Source organism: Xenopus laevis, chromosome 3L (genome assembly GCF_017654675.1).
Source record: "Xenopus laevis strain J_2021 chromosome 3L, Xenopus_laevis_v10.1, whole genome shotgun sequence".
Taxonomy (NCBI): Eukaryota; Metazoa; Chordata; class Amphibia; order Anura; family Pipidae; genus Xenopus; species Xenopus laevis.
In genome coordinates, this window is record NC_054375.1 from 99,676,190 (window position 1) to 99,692,756 (window position 16,567).

The following is a 16,567-nucleotide window of genomic DNA, read 5'->3' on the forward strand; positions in this document are numbered from 1 at the left end:
AGAAGTGTATAAACGGACAGAACAAAGACACAAGTACCACCAATGTATTACAGGGAGAAAGGGGAATAAGTACTGATTGACTACTGATTGACTTCTGTCTGTGGTTGTCGGTTTTATGGAAAGAGAAGTGTTTGTGCTGATAGTATAGAGATTTATGTATGAACTAAGGTACTAGCAATGTATTATAGAGAGAGATGCGCAATGTGCGTTTCTAGCGACCCTGCAATCAATAATGTTACTAGGGCATATGCTCTGATGGCACATTAAACTACACCGAGTAAGCAAAATCCACCCTGTCCCTGTCAACAGGACATCGCATGCTTATCTCTCTAATTAAATCGCGTTCCTTTTAATGAATGATTTCTGGGAGGCTCAATGTCTTCACGCAACCCTTTGCACGAGTGCCAATTATTCGGAGTTTACAGTAACTTGGCTCCCGTTCAGCAGTCCTTGTACTTTAGTCACGTGGTAAAGGGCTTCGGCCAATGAGGCACGCCAGAGGTGTATATAAGCGCTTGCAGCGAGCCCTTTCCACTATGGCACTGTAGGCATACATACATCAGTACGGTTGCACGGTTTACTTTCAAAGGAGAACTTTGGGACCTGGAACCCCATCTCAGGTAAGCACTGCATTTAAACTCTATTTCTGTCTATTTGGTGACACTAACATATTCTTATTTTGTCTTACTGATTATCATAGTCTCTGTCACATCAGCAGACAGAATATGGTTTATAGTCTGGGACTGGGTCCATTCTTAACAGCATTGTTTTAACATAGAAAAAAATGTTTAGTGTCATGGTCCTGGGGGAACTTTTTCGTTTAGGTTGATAGAAGGCTGACAGTTTGCATATAACAGAGAAACTGCGCTTGCTTTCTCTCTGCATGGGGCATGTTTATCAAGGAATGAAACTAGACTTCACCATAGTTCTGCTAGAGGGAAATGTCACCATTTTCAGTTCAGTTCGCTTGTTTATTAAAAAGGTGATAATAGAACTTGATTCCAACCAAGGTATTATCTGCAATGAATTTGTATGTTCTCCTTGCATCCGTGTGCATTTCACTCAGGTACTATGCTTCCCTCCTCACTAGGGTTACCACCTTTTCTGGAAAAAAATACTGGCCTTCCTATATATTTATCTTTTTTCCCTATTAATAACATTGGGATCAACCATTATTTTTACCGGCCAGGTGGCAACCCTATTCCTCACCCTCCAAAGATATACAGGCAGCACCTTGACCAAAATGCGTGAAAGTGATAGGGACATTAGGTTGTAAGCTCCCCTGTGACAGGGACTGATGTGAATGATATATAATCTATGAAAACTGCTGCAGATTGTGTCAATGGCACATGGATAATTGTTACTAAGATTAATAGTATTAGTTGTATGTATGCAATAGCTTTGGCAGGTGGCACCTTTGAATCTGCATGAAGGTCCAGTGAGAGGTGGCACTATTCTGCTGGCTGGATACATTAAGTGATAAGAGTATTCCTAGTGAGGATTACACAACCAGAAAAAAAGACAATCATAAGAGAAAATGATCACAATTAAGTTCACTTTCGCCAACTGTACACCCCCTTCAAGTCAAGTATTATAGTGCAAATCAAGCTAGGAAAAACATGACTGAATAATGCTACATTCATGAGCCTTTGGAGCTGCATTTATATTGTCATATTTTTATGGCTACAGCAAGCTCCCCTTTGGCCAAGGAATGTGCCTCAAAATATTTGAAGAGGGGGGTGAAGAAAACATAAAAAAAAATCTTATGGAAAAACATAAAATTTGTGTTTTTATGTGTACTTAAAATAAGTACTCCCCTGTGTGAATGAAAGCAAAGATATGCATTTCCTAGCTGGGGGATAGTTTTGCAAGAGGTCTGCATCGTAATACAACTTAAATACATAATACTAAGCTTTAAGTGCACCGCTGCAGTCCTTTTCAGTTGAAGTTAATTAAAAGCCCCCCTATACTTCTGCCTTCACCAGCAGTCTATGGGTCTATTGTCTCCATTGTTACACCACTGTGTGTCAACACTGGGCTAGCAGCATTTGCTCAGGTATTTCTTCTTGTTTGGCACATGGTTAAAAAAAAAACCTGGTTCTACTAAGGTAATTTAATTTTGCATATTATTTCTGGGGAATTCAAACAACCAAGGTATTATTAAATACTTTGTTTTTTTTTTATTAACATATGGGATCCATATGCTTCATGATGGGAGGGGGCTGCAGTATACGTGCAATTCATGTGTTCAGTTTGTTGTCCATTTAACTTATTTCTGCAATTACGTTTTTTCCAAAAAAGGGATTTATTTTATTATTTATGCTACAGCTAGGGGCCACAAGTGCATTTCAATATATTTGCAAAACAAGACATCTGTATAAAGTTTTGGGACCCTGGGACCCTAAAACGATTTTTCTGTATGGCTTACTTTATTTCTGACAAGTTTGCCATTGATTATTGCAGAAAATGATGTGCGCGTGAAGCCGGTTTATTTGCAGTGCTAGCAGCAATAAGGCGCTGAACTACATAGGCACACTCATACATTTTCATTTTTAACACATTTACAGATTTAACAATAAAAATTACACGAATCCATGACTTTTTGCCAAAACAAAGCCTAGATTTTGTCTGTATGTTGAAAATATATATTTTTATGAATAAAATCTAACAATAGTTAAAAAAAAAGATAAATCTTGTTTTCAATTTCAGTCCATTTTGGACACTTTAAAAATGTCCCCGGAAAAAGATCAACTTAATTTGGTAAAATGAGAGTGTTTATATCCCTCCTAAAAGTAACAAGGTAAATTTGTAAACATGGGCAGACAGGGATTGGATAAGAAGGAAACTAGGTTCAGAATAGACATTTTAGAGAGGTATTCAAAAAATCACTTTCATATTGAGATTTTCAGTTTTTCAGTTATCTCTTTATAATCTTCATTAACCTATGGCACATGTTGCTCCCCCATGATCCCCTTAAGGACACAGAGCTCTCAATCTACAGTAGATCTTCAGTTGGTAGCCAGTTGATCGCATGAACAAAAAACAATAATGGCATTGTAATAGCACATTGAAAATGTTGTTGCAGTAGTATAACCTTATGGAATAGGATAATAAAAGTAGTGCCAGCTTCAGTAAAGGCTGGGCAGCCATCAGAGGAGAACAGGTTTACAAACACAGGGGGCCCCCCATCTTGTCTGGGGCCCTGAACTACAATGTTTATTTGGTTCAATATGTCGCTTTTATGTCAAAGATTTATTTGTACTCCTCCGGAGAAAAGAGGGATTCTGAAAACCGCCCACATATGGGGCTTATGGCACTCACTAGTGATTTCATTGAAAACGTGAAAACACCAACATTTTGTGTAATAATTGCTCCAATATGCTTAAAAGCCTACATTTTCTAAAGACATTTATAACAAGCACTTTTCTTCTAACTAATAGACTACCTAACAATTGGAAAATGTCATTATTTTTGGTGTGAAAATGGAGAAAAGCTCATTTTTGTAAAATAAATGCTGAAGCCAAGACTGTTGTATTGCTTTTCTTAAATGTTTGAAAACTGTGTTGTAGAGTGAGAAAATAAGAAGAGAAACTAAGGCAAAGTTTTTTGGAAGTTGGACAAAGTATTGGCAACCCTCCACCACCTAACATAAAGGGGCACAGATTTCAAAGGGGACAAACAGTTTATAATTATATGTTTCTTTGTTTTTCACTGCATACAATAAAAGCAAAAACAACAATAACTATTTGTAGGCAGCTATAAGCAGTCTTTGGTGGCCAGGAAATGAAATTTCTTGCCCAAGGTCAGACAGTGCCAAAGTTTCATAGTTTCTACAACTAAAAGTTCTGTGTGTTCTCTGAGCTACAGAAGGGTTGCATTAACGCAGTAATCAGAAACTAGCCACTGAGCCATGTGCGTTCCCGTCCTGGGTTGAAGAGGTGTGAAGTTAGGCCTGGGTCTAATTAGAATTAGAAAAATAGTTCAACTACTTTAAATAGTATCCTGCTATCTAGTCCACTCGTAATAACATACTTTCAACTAAAGGAAATCAGATGTCTGCAAAGCAGGACATAAGACATATCCAAAACATAATTATGGCAGAGAATGCATTTCCTTAAACTGATGAGTGATTACAATCTATCCACTGTGAGGCTTAACTATGGTTTTATTGTGAAGGTAGAAAAATACAGCTAGCAATTTCTATGGCTGTCATCCAAACTATACTTTTGCATAAATATGCTTTCATTTTAAAATAAACCGTTAATACTTGATTTAAACTGGCAGATCAAATTCACTCGTGTTATTTCATATATGATTAGTTAGTTTTCTGTATTCTTCTGTTTTCAAATATAATTTTTTTTTAAATTTTTGTTAAAACTTTTCATTACATTTATTAAATGTGTATGGTGGCATCTATTATCTGGAATTACAACATGCAGACAGCACCAATAAACAAAAAATGCAATTTCCCCTAGAGATCATTTAAAATAAACAAATATTTATTCTGTTCTATGATTTTTATTTGCTTTTTCAACATATTTAAGGCAGACCATAAATGATAACATTATCTCATTATGTATATAAGGTCTATAAAAGAAAGGTGGAAGGAAGAAGGAGACATGGCCCGTATGCCACCCACCAGTGGGGCCGAAAAAACAGATATTTTTTCATGATTTCTCTATGATTTTTCTTTATGATAAATCATTCAAATATGTATGCAAAGGCATTTTTTGAGCAACTATGTGATTTAAATGTTTTAGCAGAGACAATTCTCAGTACTGTCTATGGCAGGGTATTTTATGGTGTTTAGTAGGCGTGACAAAACAGTGAGCACCCTGTTTCATTACCCTTATGGTAACTGAGATACTGTACATTCAAGCTGATTGCAGAATAATCCTATTTTAATTTAAGATATTACATTAAGACCCCTTATGTGAAATCTATCAGATCTCAATCATTCCAAATAACAGCTTCCATACTTTAAAGATATACTGACATCAAAAAATAACCTTTTTATTATCTATCATACCATTGTCTTTGAATGCTATTTATAATTTTGCTATAAAGTATTTGCCTGATGCTTTTACATTACCTTTCTTACTACCCTGTTCCTCTGAGGGGGCTGCCATATTTGTGCAGCAAGAGTCCGTTAGCATTAGAAACTCTAACTGACAGGTTAAGAAGGGACAGTCAAGTTGGCAAAACTATCAGGTTTAGGAACTTTAAGTGAAAATTATTTACAAAAGCAGAACTATCAGCGAAAAACGATCAACATGACCTATAGGTAACTTTTAATGTAGATTAATATTTTTTTTAAAAAAACAATTTTTAGTTTTAGTATCACTTTAAAGAACATGATGTGTTTTTATCAGATGAATGTTATACTGTATCTGACTATCTTTTTTTTTTTTTTTTTGCAGACAAAAATGACAAATTGGATAGGTACAGTTGCTGGCATGATGGCGAATACTACTATCACTGAGTTTCTTGTGGCATCTGTAGTCTTTGCCATCGTGTTTCTGGTGATTAGGTCACAAAGAGTCAAAATCCCACCAGGAACAAAGAAATTACCAGGGCCTATGCCTTATCCTGTTATTGGGAATTTGTTATCATTGAGCAAGAATCCACACCTTAGCCTGACAAGAATGAGTGAAAACTATGGTGATGTGTTCCAGATCCAGATAGGCACAAAGCCTGTGTTAGTCCTTAGTGGGCTGGAGACTCTCAAGCAAGCTCTGATACGACAGGGTGATGAGTTTGCTGGACGTCCAGACCTCTTTACTTTCCGCATGGTTGGTGATGGACAAAGCATGACTTTCAGCAGTGATTCTGGAGAGGTGTGGAGAGCTCGACGCAGGCTTGCACAAAATGCCCTCAAAACCTTTGCTACTTCCCCTTCACCCACATCATCAAGTTCTTGTCTTGTTGAAGAAAACATTATTACAGAAGCAGAATATTTAGTAAAGAAGTTCATGCAATTAATTGATGAGAAAGGAGAGTTTGACCCCTATAGGTACGTGGTGGTCTCTGTTGCCAATATCATCTGTGGCATGTGCTTTGGTAAGCGATATAACCATGATGATGAAGAGCTACTGAATGTGGTGAATCTTACTGATGAGTTTGGTGCAGCAGCTGCTTCAGGCAACCCTGCAGACTTCATCCCAATTCTACAATATCTTCCAAGCTCTAGCATGAAGGCCTTCAAGGAAATCAACAGAAAGTTCATAGACTTCATGCAGAAATTTGCCACAGAGCATTACAAAACATTTGACAAGGTAAAAAGAAACCAACATATTTTTATTTTCTTTAGTGGGCAGAGCAGTATTAAGGAAATGATTATCCTGTGTATATTTTTTATTTATATTTGAAAGTAAGACCTGTCATACTGCTTTTCTTGATTGAAATATGTGTTTGAACTCTGAAAGAAAAATGCATAATATATTTATGAGCATTGTTTTTTGCTTTAGAAAATGTTTCAGTCTCTTTAAGTAATGTAACAGCTTCCCTCCATAGGCAAAAATGCAAATATGCAGAGAATGAATTTCAGTTTTTGTGCATCAAGCAGTGTTTTTAGAAACATATAGCAGAAATTTGTCCAGTAATATTTGGAATAATAGCTAGAGCCATGCTAAGATCCAATAAGTTAGGCTAATTTTATTCTTTTACTTTTTTCCAGAACCATATAAGAGATATTACTGATTCACTCATCCAACACTCCCAGGAGAAGAGAGTCGATGAAAACTCAAATGTTCAATTATCAAATCAAAAAATTGTGAATATAGTAAATGACCTCTTTGGTGCTGGTAAGTAGAATGAATCCTTCCAATTTAGAAAGGTAACCCAATACATGTATTAACTATGTTTTTGAGTAATGGAAAAATCACCACATCTGCCACAAATATCTGTCCATTTATAATATGGTTTCTGTAAAGAAATGAGTATTTTTCCAACTTGTCTAAAAAGGAAAGTGTGTAACAGCTTTGGATAGTCTTTGAAAGACACAGCTGAGGTTATAACAACATATTCCTACTTATCATTTTAGGGTTTGATACCATTACCACTGCTCTCTCATGGAGTCTCATGTATCTTGTGGCCCATCCTAACATACAAGAGAAAATTCAGGATGAACTCGGTAAGATCATCAAATATGTATTCATTTTAAATATTGTGCTTGCCTGCATACAAGCAAGATATTTGGAAGTTATATATATATATATATATATATATATATATATATATATATATATATATATATATATATATATATTGCCAATGCCACACTTGCATTTTTCTTTGACAGTGAATTCCAGCCAGAAAATGCACACCTGAGTGTTTTCTCTGTAAAACTGCACAAGGCGGGATTCGCGCTTCCTCCACTGGCAGAGAAAATGCATGATGTGACATTAACCTTTGTGTTCCATAACAGAAGTGTTATCAGTGATTCCCTACAAACAAGTATTTGTTTTTATAAAAACTGTTGCACCTACAGTCACTTAGGAAGTGCCACAATTACCGATATGGATCAGTTAACCAAACTTAGGGCTGTTATACACAGGCGTTTTTCCTGTGCTCCCCTGTGTTGCGTTTTCTTCCGTTCAGCCGCAGGGAAGCGCAGAAGTAGACACACTCAATTATTGTGAAGGGGGCTGTACTCACATAGACGCATGTATGCGCCAAACTCCGGTGAAATGCAACATGCTGCGTGAGTAAAGCCCCCTTCACAATAATTGAGTGTGTCTACACCTGCACTCCCCTGCAGCTGAACAGAAGAAAGCTCAATGCAAGGGAGCGCAGGAAAAAACACCCATGTGTAAGAGCCCTTAAATTACTTAGTTATCCATTATCTTCTTGATCACTTGGATAAAGAACTTATGTTTAAAAAAAACCAACGTACTGTATCAGTAATACGCTTTGATCTTTACATACAGATCGGGTAATTGGCAAAGAAAGACGGCCTAGATTATCAGACAGAGCTCAACTGCCCTATACTGAAGCTTTTATATTTGAGATGTTCCGACATTCTTCTTTTATGCCATTCACAATTCCACATTGGTAAGAAAGTCTTATTTTATTATTCGTTTTTCATGATGCTTTGACCACTTGAGCACTCTATATATGGAGTCTTTGGATTATAATTTATTTATTTATTATGTCCTGTTAACTAAACAGTATGGCTGCTGCCTGCCACATGAAAAAGACAAATATGAGGATATGATTTCTGTTTAGCATAACCAATGCTACTATGTTTCACTGAGCTTCTTAAAATGAATATATACTCCACTTGTCCGTTGTGTGTACATTCTCTTTATGGCAGTTGGGTAGTAGAGAGATAATTGAAAATTAATTAACGTGCATTTGTAGCTAGTCTCTAGGGTTCGTCACTTTTAATTGTAGTTAATGGAGATCAAAGCACAGTTGTGTGCCATATATCATATAAAAATAAAGACATGGATATCAAATTACTCCTGAATGTGAGGTACTTGAAGTCTGTAATTTTGCCGACTATTAAAATGAAGGGGCTTCTGGGGCTAGCTGAATGGCTATTACTGTATGTATAAGTAATCATCCAGATTACAAATAGATAATTAATAAAATATAACAATAAAATCGTAGCCTCACACAGCAGTAGTTTATTCAGCAGCTGGGGCCACTGCCCATTTGAAAACTGGAAAGAGTCAGAAGAAGAAGGCAGATCATTCAAAAACTATAAAAAATGAAGACCAATTTAAAGGTTGCTATGAACTGACCATTCCATGACATTCTAAAAGTTAACATAAAAGTGAACTACCCCTGCAAACTACATATTTAGAACTAATAGGTCTGAAGTCTACCTAACAATTAAAAATGTTAATGTATAGAGATCATTAACAAATTAATTTTGCAATTCATATTCGCATTTTTTGTTGCAGCACAACCAAAGACACAGTGTTAAATGGATATTTCATCCCCAAGGGAATCTGTGTGCTGGTCAACCAGTGGCAAGTTAATCATGATCCGTAAGTATAAACAAATATTTGCTTTCTATGCCTTATGGGATACTACAGCAAGAATACATATATTGTTTGTTCCAGGCACTACTCTTCCTTTAGGTTCTTTCCCCCTGAACTGCTAATATGGCCGGTAAACGAGAGAACCATGCAGGTGATTTGTCGAGTCTAACAGCAGTTTACAACCCATCATTTTCTAATACTTTTATTAGAAAATAATTACTTTTTTAGACACATAACAATGCTAAGCGAGCATCCCTGTATTAGCAGTTCGGTTTGGAACTGCCTTTAGAGACAGGGTAAAGCCCTGTTCTAGAGCATAGAATAGCTGTTTATTAACCTAAGAGATTCTACCCTTAATTGAGAAAGAACTACTGCAATCAGCTATTAGTTGATAAAATTATACCACTTAGGAAAAACTACCTATTAAAAAGGTTTGTTTTTGCACACACAATGCAAATACTGTCATTTAACGAGATTCTACCCTTAATTGAGAAAGAACTACTGCAATCAGCTATTAGTTGATAAAATTATACCACTTAGGAAAAACTACCTATTAAAAAGGTTTGTTTTTGCACACACAATGCAAATACTGTCATTTAACGAGAAACAGCTATTCTAAGCCCTGTTCTAGAGCATAGAATAGCTGTTTATTAACCTAAGAGATTCTACCCTTAATTGAGAAAGAACTACTGCAATCAGCTATTAGTTGATAAAATTATACCACTTAGGAAAAACTACCTATTAAAAAGGTTTGTTTTTGCACACACAATGCAAATACTGTCATTTAACGAGATTTGTGTTAAGAAAATCTATGTGTGCATGTAAATATTAAACGGGGTGAATAAAAACTGCTAAATGAATGCAAACGAAAGTAGAATCTCATTATGGTTATTGATAAGTGGCTATATTGTCTCCAAAGAAAATACTCTTTTTTTTCCAGTAGTGATCTAATTAACTACACTGTTTTGGTGGGAATTCCGTATGTCCTGGTTTTCCTATGATTTTCCTAGTTGTTGTTATCGGAAATCTTGGAATTTGTATTTTTCTTAAGGGGGTGGTGGTTAACAAGCTACTTTCAGGCTCTTTAAAGGATTTTAGATAGTGGGAAACCCTAAAATACTGAGAATTTTACATAAGCAAAAACAGCTGTAGACTGACTGTAGCTGTACAAGTTCACATTGATAATGCTTATATATTAGCATTATAAAAAGCATTATAATGCTTTGCTAGAACAACAAAATATGTGTTATTGTCTTTGATATGGTTTGGAACCTATTTTATATTTTTAACCCTACATTTCTGTATTTATGTATGTGTGTTGAGAAAGAGAAATTCCAGTGTTTTTCCAGTCATTAAGATATGTTTTGGTTTGCAGGAACCTGTGGAAAGATCCATCCAAGTTCTATCCAGAGCGCTTCTTAAACACAGATGGTACAATGGTGAACAAAACAGAGATGGAAAAAGTAATGGTTTTTGGCTTAGGAAAAAGGAGGTGTGTTGGTGAAGCCATTGGGAGAATGGAGGTTTTCCTCTTCCTTACAACCATGCTGCAGCAGATGCAATTCTTCAAACAAGATGGAGAAAAACTGGACATGTCTCCACAGTATGGACTAACAATGAAACACAAGCGATGTCATGTTACAGCTAAATTGCGTTTTCCTTTGTTAACCACAAATTAAAAATTACCTTAGCATGGTAGGAGCCCTTTTACAAAGCTCAGATGAGTCTCAGCTTTGGTATCTTAAACACAAATGCTGGAATTTGATTTCTAGCCCTAATCTTAGGAACTGATGGGATATATTTTATAGAGTGTCATTTAATGTGAATGAACATGATACCACCACATTGTTATCACTGATTGCATTAAGCTCTGAAAATGTACATAACTAGCTAACAAAAGAATAGAATATTCTGAAAAAAAACTATTTTGATATATCTTATTTTTGTGTGTTTGAAGGATGCAATGACAGTAAAATGTATTAGCAGAATAACGATAAACTGCTTTTAATGGATTCATCTTCTCAGAAGTAGAATCATCTTTTAATAATCATAGTATAATTAAAATACATAGGTGATTATGTATAGCTATGAAATTAAGAAATCTGTTGTTTGAATGTATATACATTTGACCTATTTTGATAATTTTCTCTCTACCATGATACATTTTTTTCTGTGCTAAATGCTTATTTATGAATAAAGGTGTGTGTTGATAGGTACTTTTCCATTAATACATTTTCATCCTCCTTATTTAAGCTAAAGAACAGGGATGCATGTACCCCTATGTGCACATTTTTTTAATTGTAAATGCAAATGGCTCAAAACTATCCACCCAACTAATCAATGCCCATTTTTGTAGTGCTTCTCTGTGTGTAATAGTGTTTCCATATTACTAGGATCCTAAATCATTTTAGGAGTAAATGTCAGCGAAGTTTAACATTATGAAAGAGGTCAAACAAGGATATATCTACTTTATAGTAAAGCCGGCAGCTTTGGAAGATTTCTCTGCTTGTCATCATAGTCTATGCTGAATGTTTCCTGGGAGTGAAATCCTTATCCATTCCTGACAATATTTTATAGACTATGACAAGAGGGAACAAATGTTAGATAGATAAATGTAGTTTAAGATATAAATTTTGGGCTCAAAAAGTTCTAGTTACTTCCCTGCCCAGAAATGGGGCATCACATGGAACCAAAAGTGCAAGGGGAAACAAATATAATTGCACAAGTGTATTATAGGCAAGAGCAAATGTACAAACTATAGAATGCTATTTTTTCTATATGACATTTAACATCCATTTTCTTTTGAGAAATTTTTACAATTATAACAAGCAAAATATTTTATTAATCACACATAAAATTCCATGTAAGTTGTATTGTATATTGCTGTAGTCTCTGTGAGATAATAAATATTATTTTTACATTACATTTTTGTATTGTGTCATTTTGCTCTGCCCACCCCACCATAACACCTGTGAAGGAGCGGGTGGGGTGCTGTATATAAATCAACGTGGCGCTATGGGCCAAGTGCAGGCTGAAGCTTTGCAGGTCAGGTTCGGTTATGGGTTGGAAAATTTGAACCTGCACATCACTACTTGGGATCCCTTCTGCATAAACCTGTTATCCAGAAAGATCTGAACAGTATTTTGTATTTGATGGTAACTAAGCTGAAAAACCAATTATCCAGGTCTCAATCATTCTGGATAATAGATTAATATAACTCATATACAGTATGTGTGTGTGTATTATGTTGGCAGATGCACAGTGGATCTATATATATATATATATATATATATATATATATATATATATATATATCTTACCACATAGCACTTTGTCCTATGATTCTGTATATATTTATTATGTGATTTGTCTCCCCTATTTGTATATATATATATATATATGTATATATATATATATATACTATATATATATATATATATATACTTGTCAGTAGAATTATCAGGGCCGTTTTGGACATTGTATATAAAGCAGGGACTCTTATTAAAAAAATTATTCCCATGCTATTTAGCACAGTACTCCAGGACCAGGGCCTGAACAATGGGTTAGGCAGAAGAGGAAAGTGCTGTGGGGGCAACTGGGGGATGAGAGAACAGAGAGAACATGGAGGCCCCTAATGGGGGGCTGAGCAAGTAGGGGCAGGCAGGGCATTGGGTCAAGTAGTATTACATTGGGTGTACTACCTTTGGCCACCAATGCCCAGGACCACCTTTAATAGAGAAAGATGTCTTCCCACAACATACAACAGTATAATGTAATCAGTAGCGATCCTAGAGGGGGACGGGCCCTGGTGTGTGATGCGCAGCCGGGCCCCGCCCCCTCCGTACGGCCGCATTTTCAGCGGCGAACAGACTGCCGGGGGGCCCTGAGGGGATGCAGGCCCTGGCCCGCTCGCACCCCCTGCTCCCCCGGTAGTTCCGCCACTGAATGTAATGAAAATTAGGTGTTTAATGAATCCTAAGCCATTTATTTAGTTATGAAACTAAATATATAAATGGTAACTATAGGAAGCAGATTATGCAACTGATGGGAGGGGGACACTAACTAATAAGCAGATATGTGTTTACAAATATGTCTTATTCCAAAAATGCTGTGGTGCATTTAAAGTATTTTGCTGTGGAGCCCAGTAACTCCTATTCATGCCACTGGCTGAGTTTGCTAAGGAAGAAAGGGATTCAGAAACCATGACACACACACATATAACCAAGAGGAACTCTCTTAAATAGCCTGAATGCTTACAAAGTACAAAGTATAATTAACAAAGTATAATTGAAAATCTGTGTTGTATAGCTTAATAGCTGGATTTTTACAATAGAAACTGAATGTAACCACAACTTTACTATGGTTAATTATATATTAATATTGTATATATGCACATATGGATATATAATAAATCTAAAGGTGGGGTCTCCAAATAGTAAATAGTAACTCACCACATCAGGGAAGAGGCCCAGGTGCGCCCTGAGCCCTCAACACAAACTGAAAATTCTTTGGAGCAGGCACTTAATAAAGGCAATCTTCCAGCCAGGCAGTTGAATCAAAGTGAAATAATAGTTTATTGTATACACACGTATACATACACATGTTGAGTTGTAAGCTTTATACTCCAACCTACCCCAAAAATATTTATATATAAAACACATTTTCCATGCTCACAGTGACAGATTGACTGGTCATTGCAGTCAGAAAATTATCACATAGGATATTCAAAGGGCTACTATCGTGAACCAGCAAATCACAATTGTAATAAAATACTTAGTATTATTTATGATAAACACATTGAAGATTTTCACAGATTTCCTAATAAAAAGCATTGGCATAACTACAGAGGAAGCAAACCCTGTGGTTGTAGTTGGGCCCAGGAGTGTAAGGGGCCCAGTGAGGCCCTAATTAATAAGACATTTCAATATATCTTGGTAGTGTAGGTAGAGCATACCTCTCAACTGTCCCGTTTTTAGAGGGACAGTCCCTCTTTAGTCAGGTCAACCTGCAGTCCCTCCTTTGTACTGGAAAGTCCCATTTTTACAATATTCAGAACAAGATGAGCGAACAAAATCAGATACGTGTAGATCTGCTGTTTCAACACACACCATCCATCATGTGATAAGCATTCAATTTGGAGATATAAGAAACAGACCAGGAACAGGCAGTACTTTAGTCTGCAAACACCCTTTATTGGTGTATTTTCACTCACGACATGTTTCGGGAGCCAGGGGTACTGCCTGTTCCTGGTCTGTTTCTTATATCTTCAAATTGAAAGTCCCATTTTTCTCTGCAATGAACAGCCAGAAAAAGAAACAAAGTATCTAACTTAATTGGCTTTTGGCAGAAATCCCAGAACAGCCACAGCAGCAGAGATACTTTTGTAATAATTTTGAGATAAGCAAATAAGTAATTGTAACAATATAAGATAACAGGTCCCTTGGGAAAAGTTAGACTAATAGCTTAAAGGACAATTCATTAGCAAAACTGTAATAACTGAAAAAAACTGAAATATGTTCAAACTATTATTAACTTGCCAAATTTTGTAAAATGAACATGGTAATTAGGGGGTGTGGCCACAAAAATGGGCATGGTGTGGCCACAAAAATGGGCATGGTAGGCAAAACAACTTTTTTTAACCTCTTTATTTCCATAATTTTGGGAGGTATTGGTAGAGTAGGTCAAATTACCAATAATTTGATGTGCTATGGGACCTGGTACCATATAGTTATGCCACTGATCAGAATAGTGGATATGATTAGCATTTATTTTGATGTAAACCACCCAGCAAGTAAGGTCAAACACAGCTGAGAGAAAACATAGGCAAGGTGGTCAACAGGAAGATGTTTCTGCAGCACAGGGAACTTGGTAGCAAAACTTGTGTCTCATTGCAACAAACCACAAGCAAAATTGTGTCAAACACTTCTCCGCTGTATAATGGTTAAAAACACTGCAACTGCTCTTGTAAATAAGCCTTTGTGTTTACTTCCCAAAATTCTTTCTGTTTTGCATACAAATGAGTATAGATGTCCTCATTCGAAATGCTTTTTTTGTAGATCGATTTCCCTAACTCTAAATAAGCTCATCAGAATACAGTGCAGTATACTAAATCTGTAGCTGGTATTTGGTCACCAACTACACTGTTCTTCTTTATAACCCAGTGGCTGAGCTTTTGCTATTTGATGCATATGCAAATTCACATTTGGGTCTATGGGAGAGCAGTATACCTGCTGATAAAGATGAATATAATAACTATTCCATACATGAAGCAGACCCTATGACTACCATAAGTCAAGTCAAGTCAAGTGGATTTTATTGTCATTTCAGCCATATACAGTAAATAAAGTACATAGTAGAAACGAAATGACGTTCCTCCAGAACCCCCCGGTGATATACAACAACTCTAGTACACGTTCATGCTGGGCAAAGTGGACATTTCAGTTCCTTATGAAAATATTCAGTTCAGTCCTTGGGAGTTGAGATACCTGATGGCTTGTGGAAATAGACTGTTTCGCATTCTGGAAGTCAGCGCTCGGTATCTTTTACAGGATGGCAAGAGGGTAAAGAGATCATGTGCAGGGTGGGTGCTATCCCTGACAATGCTGGTAGCCATCTGGAGACAGCGGGTGTGGTAAATATCCATAATGGCAGGAATCGAGACCCCAATGATCTCTTCCGCTGTCCTCACCACCCGCTGCAGGATCTTGCGATCTGATACAGAGCAGTTTCCATACCAGGTAGTGATGCAGCTGCATAAAATGCTTTCAATAGACCCTCTGTAGAAGATAGTGAGAATGGGTGGTGGAAGGTGGGCTTTTTTCAGCTTTCGCAGAAAGTAGAGATGCTGCTATGCTTTCTTCACTATAGAGCTGGTGTTAAGGGACCAGGAGAGGTTCTCTGCCAGATGTACCCTAAGGAATTTGGTGCTCTTGACAATTTCCACCGGAGATCCGTCAATGTACAGTGGAGAATGATCCCCACGTGTTCTCCTGAAGTCAACAACTATTTCCTTTGTTTTGTTTGGATTCATAGACATATTATTGACTTTGCACCAGTCTGTTAGCCATTTCACCTCTTGTCTTTATGCTGACTCGTTGTTCTTGCTGATGAGACCTACTAAGGTTGTATCATCAGCGAACTTGATGATTTGATTGGATCCATGATTTGCCACACAGTCATGAGTCAGCAGTGTGAACAGCAGTGGACTAAACACAATATCTTGGGGAGCTCCCGTGCTCAGTGTGATGGTACTGGAGGTGTTTTTTCCTATTCGGACTACCTGAGGTCTCTTGGTCAGGAAGTCCAGGATCCAGTTGCAGATGTTCAGGCCCAGCATGCTCAGGAATGATTGTATTGAATGCTGAGCTGAAGTCTATGAACAGCATACGTACATATGTGTCTTTATTGAGAGCCATAAGACCCTCTAGGAGATCCAGTGGATCATAGCAATATATGTTTATGAAAAATGTCATATATACAAAGTTCCATAAGGCCCAGTAATTTCCATGTATGCAACTGAGCACTTTGTTTAGGTAGTCAGGCAGATAAGTATAATCCTGCAGTTAATTAGGGCATTG

General features: G+C 36.7%; 1 protein-coding gene across 1 annotated transcript; it reads left to right on the forward strand.

Moving 5' to 3' along the window:
- The first annotated feature begins 545 nt into the window (after positions 1-545).
- Positions 546-11,912, forward strand: cyp1a1.L (cytochrome P450 family 1 subfamily A member 1 L homeolog). Its single transcript, NM_001097072.1, is given in 7 exon segments — positions 546-620; positions 5,421-6,275; positions 6,677-6,803; positions 7,043-7,132; positions 7,929-8,052; positions 8,910-8,996; positions 10,366-11,912. Coding segments are annotated over 6 exon segments (1,581 nt in total). The 5' UTR covers positions 546-620; positions 5,421-5,426; the 3' UTR covers positions 10,670-11,912.
- Positions 11,913-16,567: the final 4,655 nt, after the last annotated feature.